Source organism: Tribolium castaneum, chromosome 2 (assembly GCF_031307605.1).
Source record: "Tribolium castaneum strain GA2 chromosome 2, icTriCast1.1, whole genome shotgun sequence".
In the NCBI taxonomy this organism is placed as follows: domain Eukaryota; kingdom Metazoa; phylum Arthropoda; class Insecta; order Coleoptera; family Tenebrionidae; genus Tribolium; species Tribolium castaneum.
This window is the reverse complement of record NC_087395.1, coordinates 14,993,741-15,010,011: the sequence shown is the minus strand read 5'-3', so window position 1 is coordinate 15,010,011 and position 16,271 is coordinate 14,993,741. Positions and strand designations below refer to the sequence as shown.

General features: G+C 34.6%; 5 protein-coding genes and 4 long non-coding RNA genes across 9 annotated transcripts; 2 read left to right on the top strand and 7 right to left on the bottom strand.

Annotated features, from left to right (window-relative positions):
- Window positions 1-2,022: 2,022 nt before the first annotated feature.
- LOC107398606 (uncharacterized) lies at window positions 2,023-3,141 on the bottom strand. Its single transcript, XR_001575407.2, has 2 exons — window positions 2,565-3,141; window positions 2,023-2,327 (listed from the first exon to the last, which is right to left on the bottom strand). It is a non-coding gene; the product is annotated as an uncharacterized LOC107398606 (long non-coding RNA).
- A 1,835-nt stretch (window positions 3,142-4,976) lies between these two features.
- LOC135265366 (uncharacterized) lies at window positions 4,977-6,167 on the top strand. The gene is made up of 2 exons (XR_010333000.1): window positions 4,977-5,736; window positions 5,801-6,167. It is a non-coding gene; the product is annotated as an uncharacterized LOC135265366 (long non-coding RNA).
- Window positions 5,738-7,415, bottom strand: LOC135265367 (uncharacterized). The gene is made up of 2 exons (XR_010333001.1): window positions 7,215-7,415; window positions 5,738-7,166 (listed from the first exon to the last, which is right to left on the bottom strand). It is a non-coding gene; the product is annotated as an uncharacterized LOC135265367 (long non-coding RNA).
- Window positions 7,416-7,845: 430 nt separating this feature from the next.
- On the bottom strand, window positions 7,846-9,008 carry LOC655702 (peroxiredoxin-1). The gene is made up of 6 exons (XM_962263.5): window positions 8,840-9,008; window positions 8,720-8,786; window positions 8,523-8,664; window positions 8,340-8,475; window positions 8,053-8,287; window positions 7,846-8,003 (listed from the first exon to the last, which is right to left on the bottom strand). The coding sequence occupies exons 1-6, from the start codon at window positions 8,870-8,872 to the stop codon at window positions 7,915-7,917; spliced, it is 702 nt and encodes a 233-aa protein (XP_967356.2). The 5' UTR covers window positions 8,873-9,008; the 3' UTR covers window positions 7,846-7,914.
- Window positions 9,009-9,017: 9 nt separating this feature from the next.
- On the bottom strand, window positions 9,018-10,679 carry LOC655623 (uncharacterized protein). Its single transcript, XM_962183.4, has 4 exons — window positions 10,211-10,679; window positions 9,914-10,056; window positions 9,650-9,815; window positions 9,018-9,600 (listed from the first exon to the last, which is right to left on the bottom strand). Exons 1-4 carry the CDS (start codon window positions 10,272-10,274, stop codon window positions 9,068-9,070), a joined length of 906 nt encoding a protein of 301 aa, XP_967276.2. The 5' UTR covers window positions 10,275-10,679; the 3' UTR covers window positions 9,018-9,067.
- A 1,707-nt stretch (window positions 10,680-12,386) lies between these two features.
- On the bottom strand, window positions 12,387-14,288 carry nac (neuronally altered carbohydrate). Its single transcript, XM_962099.4, has 4 exons — window positions 14,148-14,288; window positions 13,858-14,056; window positions 13,292-13,810; window positions 12,387-13,165 (listed from the first exon to the last, which is right to left on the bottom strand). The coding sequence occupies exons 1-4, from the start codon at window positions 14,222-14,224 to the stop codon at window positions 12,956-12,958; spliced, it is 1,005 nt and encodes a 334-aa protein (XP_967192.3). The 5' UTR covers window positions 14,225-14,288; the 3' UTR covers window positions 12,387-12,955.
- LOC135265336 (uncharacterized) lies at window positions 14,130-14,465 on the top strand. The gene is made up of 2 exons (XR_010332965.1): window positions 14,130-14,255; window positions 14,306-14,465. It is a non-coding gene; the product is annotated as an uncharacterized LOC135265336 (long non-coding RNA).
- TBC1d7 (TBC1 domain family member 7) lies at window positions 14,452-15,544 on the bottom strand. The gene is made up of 4 exons (XM_962002.4): window positions 15,355-15,544; window positions 14,844-15,300; window positions 14,669-14,798; window positions 14,452-14,618 (listed from the first exon to the last, which is right to left on the bottom strand). The coding sequence occupies exons 1-4, from the start codon at window positions 15,542-15,544 to the stop codon at window positions 14,520-14,522; spliced, it is 876 nt and encodes a 291-aa protein (XP_967095.1). The 3' UTR covers window positions 14,452-14,519.
- Window positions 15,545-15,585: 41 nt separating this feature from the next.
- On the bottom strand, window positions 15,586-16,089 carry EMC6 (ER membrane protein complex subunit 6). Its single transcript, XM_008199414.3, has 2 exons — window positions 15,873-16,089; window positions 15,586-15,825 (listed from the first exon to the last, which is right to left on the bottom strand). Exons 1-2 carry the CDS (start codon window positions 15,997-15,999, stop codon window positions 15,614-15,616), a joined length of 339 nt encoding a protein of 112 aa, XP_008197636.2. The 5' UTR covers window positions 16,000-16,089; the 3' UTR covers window positions 15,586-15,613.
- Between the last annotated feature and the right edge of the window lie 182 nt (window positions 16,090-16,271).

The following is a 16,271-nucleotide window of genomic DNA, read 5'->3' as shown; positions in this document are numbered from 1 at the left end:
CTGCACGTATTTGAAATTTAAAAAATGTGGCTCTAATTATAGGTTGCAAACAAATTCCTATAAAGAAAAATCCACTTTGACTGATACTGTTCGTAAAAACTGAAAATAAAATCTAAAAATTTGTGCAAAGTGTCTCGTCCGTTAATATGGAATAGCCATGTATTAAAAATACAAACACCACTCAAAAATAAGTCAAGATCTTGGTGTAATTTGTAATGAGAGAATTTTTCTTTGATGTTAAATCTGTAATTTTTGTGGAGAGCCCCTATAAGCGAATGAAATCAGTCAATTGGCCGCTGTGTCCCAAATAGGCACTAAAGTAATATTTAGTGATAATAGTTGTGTAAGTAATAGAGCAGGGGGCGGCTTCCCCGTCCCTCGTGAATAGTCCCGAGTCATTTATAATAGACATGATGCACTCAGTAAAAGAAAGATCACCAAAGGTCCGCCAGATTAATCTGTGCTTCTCTATTAAAAGCCTCAATAGGCAGGCACCCTCTCCCGAATTAACTTTCCCTTCTGGAGCGCCTTCACCCTCCATCAATCCTGAAAGCACCTGCTGCACGATTTTTACAACAAAATCACATAACAATTTGAATGGACGATCTCCTTGCGTTCTCCAGAGAGGATGAAAACAGTTACCCCCTTCGTCACACCCCCGTTCTAGCAAAAGCTGTAAATTCACATACGTATAATGGGGTACACACATTTTTACTCCGAGCATATTAACGTCGGATCATCGTGATTCCGGATAAACCCTCCACGTCCTCCATCATAATAAAAACGGAAAATATGTGAGTGAAAGCACATATTTTTATTAATTTTTACTCCATTTTTAACGGTAATGGGACGGATAAATGCATTGCCCGAATGAATGGACGTAATAATATTTAGTCAAATGGGCCGAGCGTCGAGTCTGGACTTGTTTCAATAACTCAACCACTCAACCGCTCATTCTTGTTTATGGACCCCAAAATATTTGACGAAACCACGTAAAACACCAACTCAACTTCTTGCAAACTGTAATGCCATCAGAACGAAGAATTTTAATTCCTGTTCTCAAATACCGAGAGTGTTTGAAAAATACTTTAATACTCTCGAATTTTTTGTATTTTTTTTAAATTAAAGTTTTGATAATTTGTAATTTATCTGTTCTCAATAGAAATGATGTTATGCATTTGTTATAAATAAAAAAATATAGCTTCTGTAGTGTCATAAATAATTGTTTAGTAGATTATTAAAAAAATGTGAACCACATATCTCCCTTAATTACCCCAGACACTAGAGCCCTGATTACATCATCGAAAAGCTTTGATTTTTAAAGTTACAAATTTAAAAAAAAAAACGACCATTGTTTATGTGAGGCAAAAATTATATTTTGCTCTCTGGTACCCAGCAAACAAAAATTCTTTTAGCAAAGTCCAATCAATATTTTTGAACGATATTCCGAAAGCTAATAAACACAGAGTGCCTCAAAAGTTCAGAGGATTGTAGAAAATCTCTTCATTTGCCCAAATATTGAAAATTCGGGGCTTCCCCACAAAAATTCTCTGGTTCTGAAGATCACACATTGAATTGCGTTTTCTTTAAATGCAGTGTTTATTGTTATTTAGGTGAAGATGATGTGGAAAATAATAGTGTAAAATTTTTTGTAATGTATTTGTTTATAATCATTGTAATGTTTTTAATGTAAAGCTTTTATAAATTTTAATTTGTAAGCCAAAATATTCTCTTCTAATAGAAAAACATTATTTTTTACTTTTTAGTTCATTTTTTTCTAAAAAAACATTTTCTTGAATTCAAGTATATAGGTAAAGGAAAAGATTTAGCCCTTCTTTAGTCAAGCTTTTAAAAATATCTTACTCGAACCCTAAACTAGATTCAGTGCCGTTTCGTTTAAAAACTTGCACTGAAAAATGTCAAAAAATGGGTTTTTGAAATATTTTCAAGATGGCGGCATTTCCAGTTAGAATCAAAAGTGGGTATTAACTTTGTAACTCGTGAAAAAAAAACAACTTTAGCATGCATTAAATAAGTTTATTTGGGTAAGTTGTTTTCAACTAACAAATTTACTATTCAACTAAAATGTAAACAACAAAAAGCTTGTCGTTTCACATGTTTTGAGAATAATAATGGTGTGGCTTTAGCCCATGATTCGTTCCTGAAAATACAACACAGGATCGGACGCTCCAGTAACATCCCTGGCAGACTTGATTAATTTATTGGTCACAGGGGACATCGCTGCCGCTAACCTAACCTCACTTCACGCTATAATGGCCGGCCGTCGCGATGCCAACAGCACCTATACCATAATCCACCCCTGATTACTAAAAAAACGGACCAATTAAAAATCGATCACGGCCACATTTGAATTTTCCCGCCTTGGAACAAATAGGGTACAGGAGGGTAATAAGACTTTTGTTTTCAGTACCCTAGCTACAAATAAATCAAAATAATCATTTTGATTTAGGTAAAAAATATATTCTTTTGCTGGTAGGAAGGCGTGATTCGGAAAGAAGTGAAGAAATGTAAAAAGCATTTCCATTCATCCTAGTTTCTATTACCTAACAGGCGGTGCAAAGCCATGTAGTAAAAAGCTCGATAGTCTTTTATTTGACATTTAGTGGCGATTTTGCAGCACCACGTTCCATTGCGGGTGCCCCAAGAACTAATGATATCGTTTCTTCGACGTTTACTCGGTTTGGCACCTTTTTATTTCTTTTTCCTCCCCTCATTTCTTTGTTTTTGTGGAAGCGTGATTTGTTTGTCGGCTAATCGTTTTTCCGGTATCTTTTTTATGCGCTGAGAGGTGCCGGATAAATCGATGAAGAACCTGAGAGGGTTGATTCTTATTTATGTGTAGGCTGTTTGGCGGATGGAATAAGAGACGATATATAAAATAGGCCCCCGCTTGAGCAATATCCGAGATTGTCGCCATTTTCGCATCGCCCGTGAAGCGAGAAACGATAGACATAATAAAAAACGCTATATAAGGAAAATGCATTACGATTCCGCGCATGGAATGGCCCCCCTGAGAGTCAGGATAAACTCCGCCATATTATTTCGCGGTTCAGTTTGCACCGGCGTTTTAACGTTAATAACTTTCCACCAACTTCCCCACACCCTCGCAGCGCGTACACATACACAAATATATAGGTACTGAAATGTAAACTCTCGACAAAGAACAATTTACCTCTTTTTGTTTCCTAACTTCCGACGTTGCTGACTCGTAGACGCAGACCTCTTTAACCCGACCTTATTGTTTTTAAGACACGCGCCACAAAACTCATTAACAACTCAAATCTTTATTCATCACACAAAACGTAGGTAACATTTGCAAATTAGCTCATACACATCCTGAAAATGTGGGATTGTTAGCTCTAATCCCCAATTTTTACTATTTTAAGTAAAAATAAAAATAGGCAATTAAAAACACATAGCTAAGTGATCTTTATTAAATTTTTACAATATCTGTAGATAATAGCCAATGTCTTGAAATATACATAGATACAGTTAAATATTATAAAAACTATTCATCAAAACTTATTAAAATTTGGTATATGCTTAAGAGTATATAAATTGTATCGTTTCAGATGTTTATTAAATTTCTATCTCCATTTGTTCTTCAGATTCAAGGCTAACTTGTTTTTTCTTTAAATAGCAACAAGGGTTAAATTTAATATTTTTGAGAAGAGCATTTTTTCTGAGTTCTATAGTATAACACATGCATACCTTAATTTAATCAAAACTTTCAAAAAAATCGAAAATTTTCAAAAATGTAAAATTTTATTAGCCTTGGAAATGTTGTCTTTATCTATCGTTAGCTCATTAACCAAAAAATAAGTAAAAGTTAAAAATAATTGTTAAAATAACACTTTTAACGGAAAAAGAACACGTTTTAATTAAGAAATGTTAAACACGGAATACTTGATTTTTATGCTACAAACGATGTTCAAACTGTTTTCCCTTAACTTCTTGGCTTTCTGTCTCCATGATAAATCAACATGAGATTTTCTCCGCTCAGTTTTACTTAAATGTACCATTATTAAACTAATTATTGCACCCAAGTTTAATTTTTGGCTAATATACAAGTGACAGATATCGTTAATAACAGTATTTTCAAAGCAAACTTGTTTTACTATTCCAGAAAATGTTTGAATTTTTATTTTTTTTACATTTTAATAAAAGTAAAGGTGGATATCATGTTACATCATTGAATTCAGAAAAAAATGCTCTTTTAAAAATGATTAAATTTAACCCTTTGTGCCATTTAAAAGAAATCAAGTTAACCTTAAATTTTCAAAATAAATGATGATAAAAATTTGAAAATGCTCTCAGATGATAGAATTTAAACACTTTTAACTGTTCCCCAAATTTCAAGGTTTTCTGTTAAACCGTTCTGAAAATATTTAACTGTATCCATACTTTTTAGCGACTCTGTATTTAGTTGAACAAAATCGCTATAAACTGAATATTATTTGTTCGTTATTGGTCTAACAATCGTGATTGAAGTATAATTTGATCAACAGTAAAAATGAATAAGGTTGTGTGTTTTTTTTGTCAACAGTAGTATTTCTTGTCTACATGTTAATGTCCACGTGACGTAAATATGAATAGTTCAGAGAAAGTGGATGTGATAAAAGAGGAAAATCAATAAAAAACCACAATATTTTTGAAACTTTATTATTGTAAGGTTTCTTAAGAAAAAAACAATGAACAAAATTATCGAGACTAGATTGAGATATAAATTAAATAATAATATCCTGAACATAAAAATCACATCTTTTTAAATATAATGTTGTTTTATGAATAATTTTCAGCTAAATTGACGTGAAAGAGTAGTGGAACTTTGTCTCTTTCTAATGGTTCTATAACCGAATAAGATTAATTAAAAAAAATTAATACTGCCAAGACTAATTGCGAAGGATTTTTTTTATTATTTTTCTAGAGTTTGTTTGAACCTGTGCTATAGCGAAATGAAAAGTTAATGCGCCACTTTGTAAACCTTTATAGATTTAGGGGAAGTACAACAAACTACCAACTTTTTGCTCACTGGTTCGTGATAGTTATAATTTGAATCAGCAAAAATGTTGAGCTTTTTTATAGAATTAGCGTTAATTAAGTATTAAGTGTTATAATATAATATACAGTCCGGGACATTTCTATTTGGACATAAAAAATTTGAATTTTCTGACATTTATACGTATATTCAGCGTCTATGTGAACAAAAAATGTTCTCTCTCTCATTCTATGGTCCTTGAGCTTTAATAACAGGAACATTTTTTAAATTGGTAGCATTAGAAAATGACAGTAAACAGCTGACTGATGTAAACAATAACACAATAACAAAGGAAATGTTATAATTTTAATCTATATAACCAGTGGCTGCTTTAAAAGTGTGTACTAACGGGATAATAAAATATTTACGCAAGTATTTTTGAAGGTAGAAACATTACTTGTCATATAACAATTATAGATTATATGATGAAAGGGGAATGGCACAACACAGAATTGCAGTCAGTGATTGTGCTGGAGAAGGCTGCTGTGACGTACTGACAGTACTGACTGTTGCTGGTTGTATGATTTGCGCAATTTGTGATATATTTTGTGTGAAAAACTGGAAAACAAAGTGCATACCTGCATAACCTCACTTATCGCAGTTTTGCACATTTTGATGATGGGAATTGCGGTTCAAGTAATTATGAGTTATAGATGGAGCTCACTGTTTACTTCAAAGTAAGTTCACGACATTTATTAATTAATTATTAAAAAAATCACAGATAGTGTTTATAATTTGCAGCTGAAGCCTTTTGGGTCCACTTTTTTCGTTGTTATTTCCTGGTAGCGACTCTTGTTTCAAGCAGAATGGGTGTAAAGTTAAAAATAATCCCATAAAATTGTTAATATAACTCCGTTGCACTGGCATGGGGTATTTGAAAACTTACGTTTAACAAATACGTCACAAAGTCTCAGCCATCGTCGAAAAACATAATAAGGGCTTTATAACAAGAAGCGCTTTCTGATTTTACTGTGGACGTGTGGAAGAATAGTGTGAAATATTGCGAAAAACCAACTTTTCCTCTTGTTTACATTTTTGTACGTCTCTATCTGAGAGTAGTCGTCTTGTATAAAAAATATAGCCTACTAATAAAGGAAATTAAAGTGTTTTTATTTCTGGGTTGCCCCCAATTCCACTTTGCCCTTGTCTGATAATCAAGACACTGATAATGAAATTGGTGTAAGTGCATCGAATACAAACGTGTCGAATAGATGAATAAAAGAGAGACAACTGCTTTTTTCAAAAAGGCCATTTCAAATTTATTCAAAAAGCACAGCCCCATTGAAAAGGGTCCATTCACGATGAAGTTTGGCTTCCTGCATGACATAGGTCTCGGGCACCAAGCTCACTGGTCTAAATTGGTCTTGCATCTCTAAGACATGGACTCACTAAGAGCGACATCTGCAGTAGGCTTGAGACCTGCCTGCCTGTCTCGCAACAATCTCTGCACTATGATTCCAAATCATTCTATAAAACGCTGTCAATTACAAGCCATGATATGAGGCATGAGGCCGTCTCAGTGTATGTCTTGTGGTGTACATTGAAACTGTTTCTTAAAGAACCCATTCACAATGGGATCTGCTTCGCTACATGCGGCGCGACAGGACTCAAAGACTAATCCTAAAAGACACAAAAAAACTAACACAATTTATCATTTTAAGCCATTGACAGCGTTTTCGAATGTTGGTGCAGACTTTCGCGAGGCAGGTTTCAGCCTTCCACCAACGTCAGTCTCAGTGAAGCCCTCTCAAAGTGATCTCAGCGAAAACCATTCACAATGAGATTGATCTATGAGGCCTATGTCGTGCCGCATGCAGCGAGATATGTCTCATTGTTAATGAAAATAGGGCCTTTTTTGTTGTTTAAAGTCGTTTTTTAAAACTTTTGTGGCAAATTTTACTGATGTGGCAGAGAGGGGGCATGCAATTGGCACATGACGATGACTACCCTAAAAGGCACTTCGAGGCTTTTATGGCATTTTTAATGCAAATTTCAACTTTAAACCTGAAAGTCATACCAAGGTCAAACATAACCTCAACAGTAATCCAGCAACGGTACTTCAAAGCATTTGAAAGTTTCTCCATTTGGTACGTTTTGCTGAACTTTACTACAATAAAGAAATATTTAAATTTTTATTATTGTTTACATTTGTCACCTGTCAAACACATCAAACAACCAAGTTCCCTAAATTTGAGCTCTTATCTAGTTTTTGTGCTCTATATAGTCTCGCTTCAACGTATGCGCTATGACGTATCTCATATACAAATGTCCCGGACTATATCTCGTATCTCATATAGAAATGTCCCGGACTATAATATTAATATTAATGTTAGTACGTAATAATCCGCATTTTGGATCAAAGTAAAAAATGAAACAGTAGTACTTTAATTTATTAGTGTTTTTCAGTTAGCACATCACTAAAAATTATATAACAAGATTTTTATTTTTAAATATAGCAAAAAACACTATTTAAACTTTAGACCCACTATAGCATTCGTAGATCGGAACGTGAAACTTTTAACAACAAGCTATTTCATTTTAAATACTATTATAAATTTATTTTAATGTACTTTTCATCCTTGACACAACTTACTTAAAAAAAAATTAAAAACGTCCGTACCGACATAGAAAACAAATTAATAAAAAACTCCAATTTATTGAATTGTAAATAATAAATCCATAAGTCTTTGAATTTAGCTGTAGTAAACACCCGCTGCAGTCGTCACCAGGATATTACGTTACTCAAACACCAGGTTTGTTTTTCGAACAAATAAAAACACAATTGATCTACTTAAGTTTATATTTATTCAAAATCTTTACAACGTAACAATTTACAAACACAAAACGTTTACTCATTACTTATTAGCGGCTTGGAAATATTCTTTAGATCCTTGAGGGTCAGGTTTGATTGTCTTACTACCTTTCTTCCAATTAGCTGGACACACTAAAATTAAATCATAAATTTGTGCCTAACAAATTTAAAAAAATAGCACCTTCTCCATTTTTTTCAAAGAATTGAATGGCTTCGATTAACCGAAGAGCCTCATCTACTGAACGACCTATTGGCAAATCATTTACCGTAATTTGCCTAAGGATGCCATTAGGGTCAATAATGAAGAGACCTCTCAAGGCAATTCCCTCTTTCTCGAGCAGGACATCATAGTCTCTGGCTATAGTTTTATTAATGTCAGAAAGCAAGGGATATCTTAGTTTGCCCAAACCCCCTTCCTATTATTAAATAATTAATAAAAAAATTACTAAAAAATTAGGCACTACTAACAGATCTTTTTGTGTTCATCCACCCTAAGTGCGAGAAATGTGAATCAATAGAACAACCAATTACTTCAGCGTTCAAGTTTTTGAAGTCGTCGTAACGTTCATCTAACGCTATCAATTCAGTGGGGCACACAAAAGTGCTAAAATCGAAATTTGATTAAAAAAAATCAGTTTATAACAAACTTACAAATCAAGAGGATAGAAAACTAGAACAACATATTTTCCCTTATAGTCGCTCAATTGTATCTCTTTAAAGCCATCATTTATAACTGCTGTTCCTTTAAAGTCAGGAGCGGGGTGTTGCACTCGAGGAGCGCACAAAGTGGGGGCTAAAATCACATGATTTTTGATAAACCGCAATCAAGTTCAGACGAAATATTGTACCAACAGAAAAATTTCTAAATGCATTGTTTTTACCAGCCGGAATCGCAGTTTTTAACAATTGGGGGCCCTACAAAACGATTGACATAACCCCACTTTTTTTTCCAAAAATAAAACACTCACCCGTCGTACAATTGTGCTAAATAGTCCAGCCATGATAACAAAACGTTGATACTGCCAGCAAATTTGTTTAAAACTGCGATGAGTCGCTGAAATTAATTATCAAACTTTGGAAAGTCAGTGCCAAGTCTAGGGACTTTGAGCGCCGGCAACTTTCCTGCCAACCGAATAAAAGCGCGAATTCAAAACAAACTTTTATTTTCGTTACAATATCACAAATCAATGAGATAATCAGACAACCTCGACGTTAACGACGGGCTTAATCAGTTTCGTTTGCTGCTCGTTCAAACGACGACGATTCGACTTCCTCCTGTAAAAGCACAACCAAATCCCCACAGGCACAAGCACTAGAGAAACGGGGATCAGAAACAGCCACCAGAACACTATCCGCGACTCCTCCACGGCCTCGCCCCCCTCAACCTCAATGGTGATGTTCTTAAAGTCGTTGCCGAACTCGGACAACACCAGACAAACATACGTCCCGCTGTTGATGTTATGCAAACTGTAAATGTTCAATTTGCTGAGATACTTGTCGCCACTCATGTGAAACACGTCGTTCGAGGACGGGATGGGGCAGTAGAAATGATCGTCGTACTTCACTTCACAATTCTGGTCACTGCCCTCCTTGAACCACCGGATAACGGGGGGCGAAACACTCGAAACCTTGCACTGGATCGCCAAGGGGGTGTTGGGCAGAACTGCGGAGTCTGAGGACGACCTCAGCGAGACGACTTCAGGCGGGGGCCCACTGTAGCGCGTCGTTACTGCAAAAATACAGTAATTTAACTCCCAAAACAGTCAGGAGGTGATTACCGACGTCCAGAGTGAACTGTTTCAGGACCGAATTGCTGTGGAGACATCTGTAAATACCGACGTTTTCGTCCGTTGCGTTGTTTATTCTCAATTTTTTCTTGCGCCTGTTGTAGTCCAGCTTCTTCCACTCGCTGCCCTCGCAGTGCACCCCTTTGTAGAGACAGTGCTACATAGAGAATAATTAATTTAAAAAGCGATGTACAAAAAACTAAATTGGTTCTAAATACAGTTTACTGGGAAGCGTGCTAATAATACAGCGCGCACCTTAAATTCCCACGTGATGTCTTCCTCTTTGGCGTAAATGTGGTGATGATTGCATTTCATAACAACATCGGACCCAAATTTATATCTGAGAAACTCTTTTTCCGGTGAGGTGTCTGGCGAGAAGTTGCTGTCGTCATAAATAGCTGAAAATTGGGCAAAGCGTTAAATACAGCACCCCGAAGGTTATCGCAGTGATTGATTTTTGCGGCGATAATTCCCAAGTGCAAAGTTTAATAAATCACGAATTTGATTGCAAATGAGATAAAAAATCGGCGATCAGTCACAAGCTGCACTCACCACTGGTCTCGACGGCACTCGCTCGCCCGAAAACAATCAACAGACAAACAAAATAAGTGATCATATTTTCATCAAACAAACGGCGCGCTTTTATGCCCGGTATAAATCTTTTCAGCTTTGTAACTATACAACAAACTAACTAGAGTCTGTTTTAAGAGGAAAATAATCGATTTATTTTAAATCCACAAGTCTGTGTTCGATCAGACAATCCAAACATTTACGAAAACGTCACAACAAATACCCGGCGTGCTTTTATTCAAGGAACATATTTTTAAAGTGAAACACTAGCCACCCCCAGCACTGCTACAATTAAACTAATTGTTAATAACGACCGCACGTTCGAAGCGCAAACAGTAACAGATTTTTTGTTTGTATTTATGCGAAATTAAATCTTATGGGTGGCGGTGGTAAGGTGGTAACTACTGTATATTTGTTGTATTAACCAAATAAATGGAGCTGGGGGAGATAAAGATTGTATCTGATAAGGTGTAACAGCGCTATCGATTGAATTCTCCTCGCTTATCGCGCACAAATGCGATAATCTACGAGTTGCAAAATAATTATTATATGGACCTAATAAATATTTATTCAACGGGTTTCGCTAACGAATTTATTAGATCCCAGAAATACATTTTGTGTATGCAACCTGTGCTTGTTTTATTAAATTTTTATTATACTCGGGCTGGATATGAAGCAAAAATAGATTTTCTATATCCTGGTAAAATAAAATCTTTATCGGTTGTACAATTCCTTGACACCGATCCTTCAATTTGAGGATGATGAATGAGATCCGATTTGACAATTCTATCAATATTTGCAGTAAACTGATTTGAGTGGTTTTCTAATTTTAGCGGCAATTAGCCTCAACTAGTGAAACTTCGCCAGTGTAACACAAACATTGCAAAAATGAATAAATTTAGATAAGTTTTTGGTAAAATACATTCCTAGATTAGATTCGGACTGTTTACTCTTTCCAATTTTATTCAGGGTGGGTCTGATAATATATTTTTACTGTACCTCAAAAACTAATAATAATTTTTAAATCACTCAAAATAATACTTTATTTATTGCTCAGTACGTGTGATTTTTTAGAATTCTTCTAAAATTCCATATAAAGAAATTCAAATAATTAATTTTAAATCATTGAACAAACATTATTTTTATATTATTTCTAACGATATTTTGAAACAAACGATGCCTAAATGTTGTTTTGTGCAAAAATTTCGTAAACAAATTCTTGCTACCCCCTGAAAGAGATTAGAAATGCTTATTCGTTTTTAGCTTTCACTTTGTAACACACTTCACTGTAATAACTGCATTAGAAATAAAAACAAAAATCAGTCAAAATAAGTGAAAACTCATTGCTCAAAATATTATATTATTAATATTCTGTTTCACTAATATTAAAACTTAAAAGTTAAATTGTAATAGTAAAAAAATATGAGTGAATCACTATAAGCATTTGAAATAACCTTAGAGAGATATTCAACATTTATAGCATCTAAAAAATTTGGGAAAACTCAAAAATATTTTCTAGCAAGATAGAGGAACGCCGCCAATAGGTTTAACAAAAAATTTTAGGATTTGTTATTAAAATTAACCGAATAAAAGTTTTACAAGAAAGGGAAAGTTGTCCAAGCTTTTACAACCTTCCTTAAAATATTATTACTCCAGTTCTACCAATTACCTATAAATTTCGGTAATGCCAACTACACCAGGTATTTTGTATTCAGTTTTGACCTTTCAAGGTGTATAATAAGTTGCCTAATTAATCCAAAATTGAAAAGCTGATTGGAGACCGAAACATGATAATCGAATAATAATAATGAAATTCGAATTTTTCTAGATTATCTTTTCAAAGCTCTATGTAATTTATTGAAGAGGTAGATTACAATTATTGCAATAAAAGTTTGGTACCTATATTTACATATAATATTCTGTAAAACTTCCCCAGCATTTTTATGATAAAAACAAAGATTTTTTATATTGTTTAGTCAATAATATAGTTAGTAAAATGTAAACGGTAGAAAATGAACATCTTGAGAAAATAAAATACGCTTGCCTATACTTTTCCAAGAGGTAATCACTGATCATACATTTTTTTTAAATAAAGGGGCGTCATTAGTGTTATTTCCATATATTAGTACCATTAAAGTAAAGCAAAATTAATAACAAATTTTTAACTGCAAAACTTTATTTCACTTGCATAATTAAATACATTATTTTTTGTACAAAGAAACAACTGTTATGAAGTCACAGCAGAAGTCATTGGCTATTAAATCCTAGACAATCAAAACTGCTTAACTTTTATAGTTACGAACTATAAAAGTGTTACCTGCTTAATAAAAAAAATCTACCTTATAAAATTTAATCCTTATAGATAGCATAGAAAAAAAGCCAGACGTATTGTGATCTAAAAACCAATGATTTCTGCACTACAAGTTAATTCAGGTCGAACATGAAATTTTATACCAATAGGACGGCATTAATATTTAAAAACATAGCCATAAAATTTTATATTTCAACTGGAATACAGTTTTAATTGTATCCTCTTTACACAACGGCAATTTCTTATCCCTACAAGTAATTAAATTACTATGTACATAGTATACACTTATAGACCGCTTTGGTATTTTTATGTGTTTTTGAACCAGCAACTTGTTTACATATTTTTAGAGTAAATAATCAATTTGATCAATTATCTTATACAAATCACAGTTTTTATTAAAAACAGTCGCACAATTATCACACTTTTTGATACATCATGGTCTCTTTATGTTTTTTCTCCATATCAAGTTGTTTAACTCTTGCATATCCCATGCTTCCCAACAAGACAATAAAATTTGAACACCACCAAAGTGCCGACTTTGCTTCTTGATACCAGTAAGTGGCTAACACAGTTTGGGCACAAGCCTTAGCTGTGCCTGATATGTTGTGCGTTAAAGCTGACGTATACTGTACAAAAAACACAATTACACAGCATCATACCGTGGGTTTAAATAAACACGTGGTCAAGAATGCTCTGGAAACCACGGCATTCTGGACCACGTTTTTATCTAAACCCATGTTTGTTACTATTACCTTGATTTGTAAAGAGGTAAAAAATCCAATTGCGAATCCACAAACTCCCCCAACTGTCATTATAAACCAAAAATATGTTTGTGATAACCCACTGTAATCGGCCAAGACAAAGAATTCGTTATTAAAAAGCATCAAGGGAATGAATAAAATAGTTGCATAAATATTGTTGTAGTACGATAACGCCCAAACTTGGTTATCAACTTTTGTCAGAACTTTTTTAGTGAAAATTGAATAAAGGGATAAAGACAGCGAAGCCAAAACACCAAAAATGGTGCCACTTATTGATAAACTCCCAGAGAGACTTTCCTGGTCCACTCCTAAGTAAAACCCAAATATGATGACACCACAAAAAAATAAACACTGCTTGGACGTTCTCTCCCCCAAGATTACGAACGTGAACGCTACGTTAAAAATCGTGGTCAAGGACCTTCCAATGTAGTAGAAAGCGACTGAGACGTATTTTAAGCAGAGATTGTTCATTGCGATCATCATAGTAAACATAAGAGACACGGGCAAGATCTATAAAACAATTTTTACGAATTATGTCATTTTTAATTGTTACTTACTGTTTTAATTGTTTGTGCGTCCCATACGCTCGTTTCAGGGAAACTAAAATGTTGGGGGAATACCCGAGCTAAGCCTTTTTTAACGAAACAAATGGCTGCGGTTATGAAGGTTTGATACAACGCAATGAACATCGGGGCGTCTAAACTGATGTCACTGAGGAGGGTTTTGTTGATAAACACAGTCAAAATCGAGACGACCCTACAAATAAAACAAATTTCGCGCCATTTCGATTTTGCCAACGCAACAAGTCAATTTGAAGATAATATAAATAGGAAAAGGACGTACTAACCAATAGCCACTAACTACAAGAAATATTGTAACATATTTCTGAATTAAACTCCTCTCAGTTTCCTTCCCTAGTGCCATTTTGGTGGTTAACCTAATTGTGCTAAAACCTGTAAACAGAGGAATTCACATTTCGCTCTTATCTTATCAGTGAGTTTTTAGGCTTTTGTGCTTCCTGGAACGTCGAAAATTGTTTATTTAATAGAAAATAGTGTTTAAACGAGCCGAAAAGTGACACGTTTGACAGTTGTCAAGCGACATAACCTCTTAAATAATAATGTGAACACGCAATAAAAACCCCAAACAACTCAAATTTACAAAAGTTTATTACACAATAATATAAAAATATACATTTACAGTACAATAAGACACTATTTCACGGTTTGGGTTTGTCATAGACTGTCAGAGGACTGCCCTGTTGCTGCCACAGTTCTACTGTTTTGTTAACGATAACTTCCGCTAGTTCTTCCGATATCTGCAAGTTTTGGTTAAATTTTCGTAAAGTTGTTTAACGTCCCGACTTACATTATTTACATTTTCTATCACGCAGTCTACGTTAGTACACCTCATTATTTTATGTTTGAGACTAGTTAAAATAACAACAGTTGTGTAAACTAAAATTTTGTATGAACCTCCCATTATCTTGTCCCATATTCTGTAACAATCCCTTAAAACAAGTAATTATGGGTGTGTCCACTACCTTCCTAAGACCATGTCATTTAAAGTTCCCGCAAAACAGCAATCGAACCAACTGTCCAAAGGCAGGTTTTCTAAAGCTTCAATTTTGCTCAGATGCTTATAGAGTTTGGAATCCTCCTTTTCTAGTAAGCTGTGTGTGGCTTCTATGAGCTTAGGAACTTCACATTGAAACTTTTGTACAAAGTCATAAAAACCCTTCGCTAGCCAATAGATATCAATATCATAGTCAAAGTGAAACATCATCGATCTAATAATTGAAAACAGCCCTTTCTCACTCTCATAGTCGGTCTCAAATTTCAATTTACCATTTTGCAGTAGCCACATCGCCACAAAAACTTGTGACTTGGGAATATCGTTCGTTATTCTCAGTACGTTTAAGGCGTGTAACAAGTTCGAATACTCTTCCTTTCGTTGTTCTGTTACATACTCGTGGCATTTTTCCTGAAGCGGCAAGATACCTTCAAATTCAAAACGGGCGCTCGAACATGACCAACACAACAGCAGCAACATACCCAACAACAATTTCCACACTAGATTTCTGTGGGCCGCAGGAACACCGAATCTCAAACAAAACTGCTTCAGTTTGGACAGATCTAGCGGTTTCTCTTTTAATAAAATTTCAAGGGATCGCTTCTCTTCCACACTCTTAAATCCGACTTTTTCGTAATATGTTGAGCGGAAATTACGTTCGTCAATCGCCATCTTTGTTACTATACGCAGGACGCGATCATTGATCACAAATAAACCATTAAAAACAACTTTATTTATAATTTAATACACGTGCACCATTCCGTATATAAACGTCCAACACAGTATGTAGGTGAACAGCTGACCGAAGAAACCATTCGTGAGGAGAGATTTGCGGGAAATAAAGAAATTTTTCCAACTTGAGAGTCCCGCTTTACAGAGGATCATTAACCATAAACTTGTTACCGCGAAAATGTAAAAAGCGGCCCCATATAAGCCCGTCAAACCCAACACCCCTGAAATAAACTATCTGTAACCCGTCAGAGGTCTTTAAATCACCCACCAGCAGTGCAACCCGAGAGGGCTGCCATAGATGTACGGCAATATTCTACCACAGATAAATTATTCCTGATGGCCATTTCACTGTAAGCGACCACGTCCAAATTCCCATTTTTATTTTTCGACGACATACTCGCTTCGAAACCTCTTAATTCACTTCAATTAAATCATAAACACTTCATGCGAACTGACAGTAGTTCCAATGTAAGTTCATTTGGTCATTAATTCTATGCCGCATAAGCAGGAAGTGCGGTAAAATCGAAAATATTTTTTTTTAATTTAATTTGTACGATTATATATAGTTGTAAAAAATTATATATTTAATAAATAACCATCAAGTCTCAGTCCTATTCGTCAAAGACCTGACCCTTTTCTTGGATTCCAGCTAAATCCATGAATACAT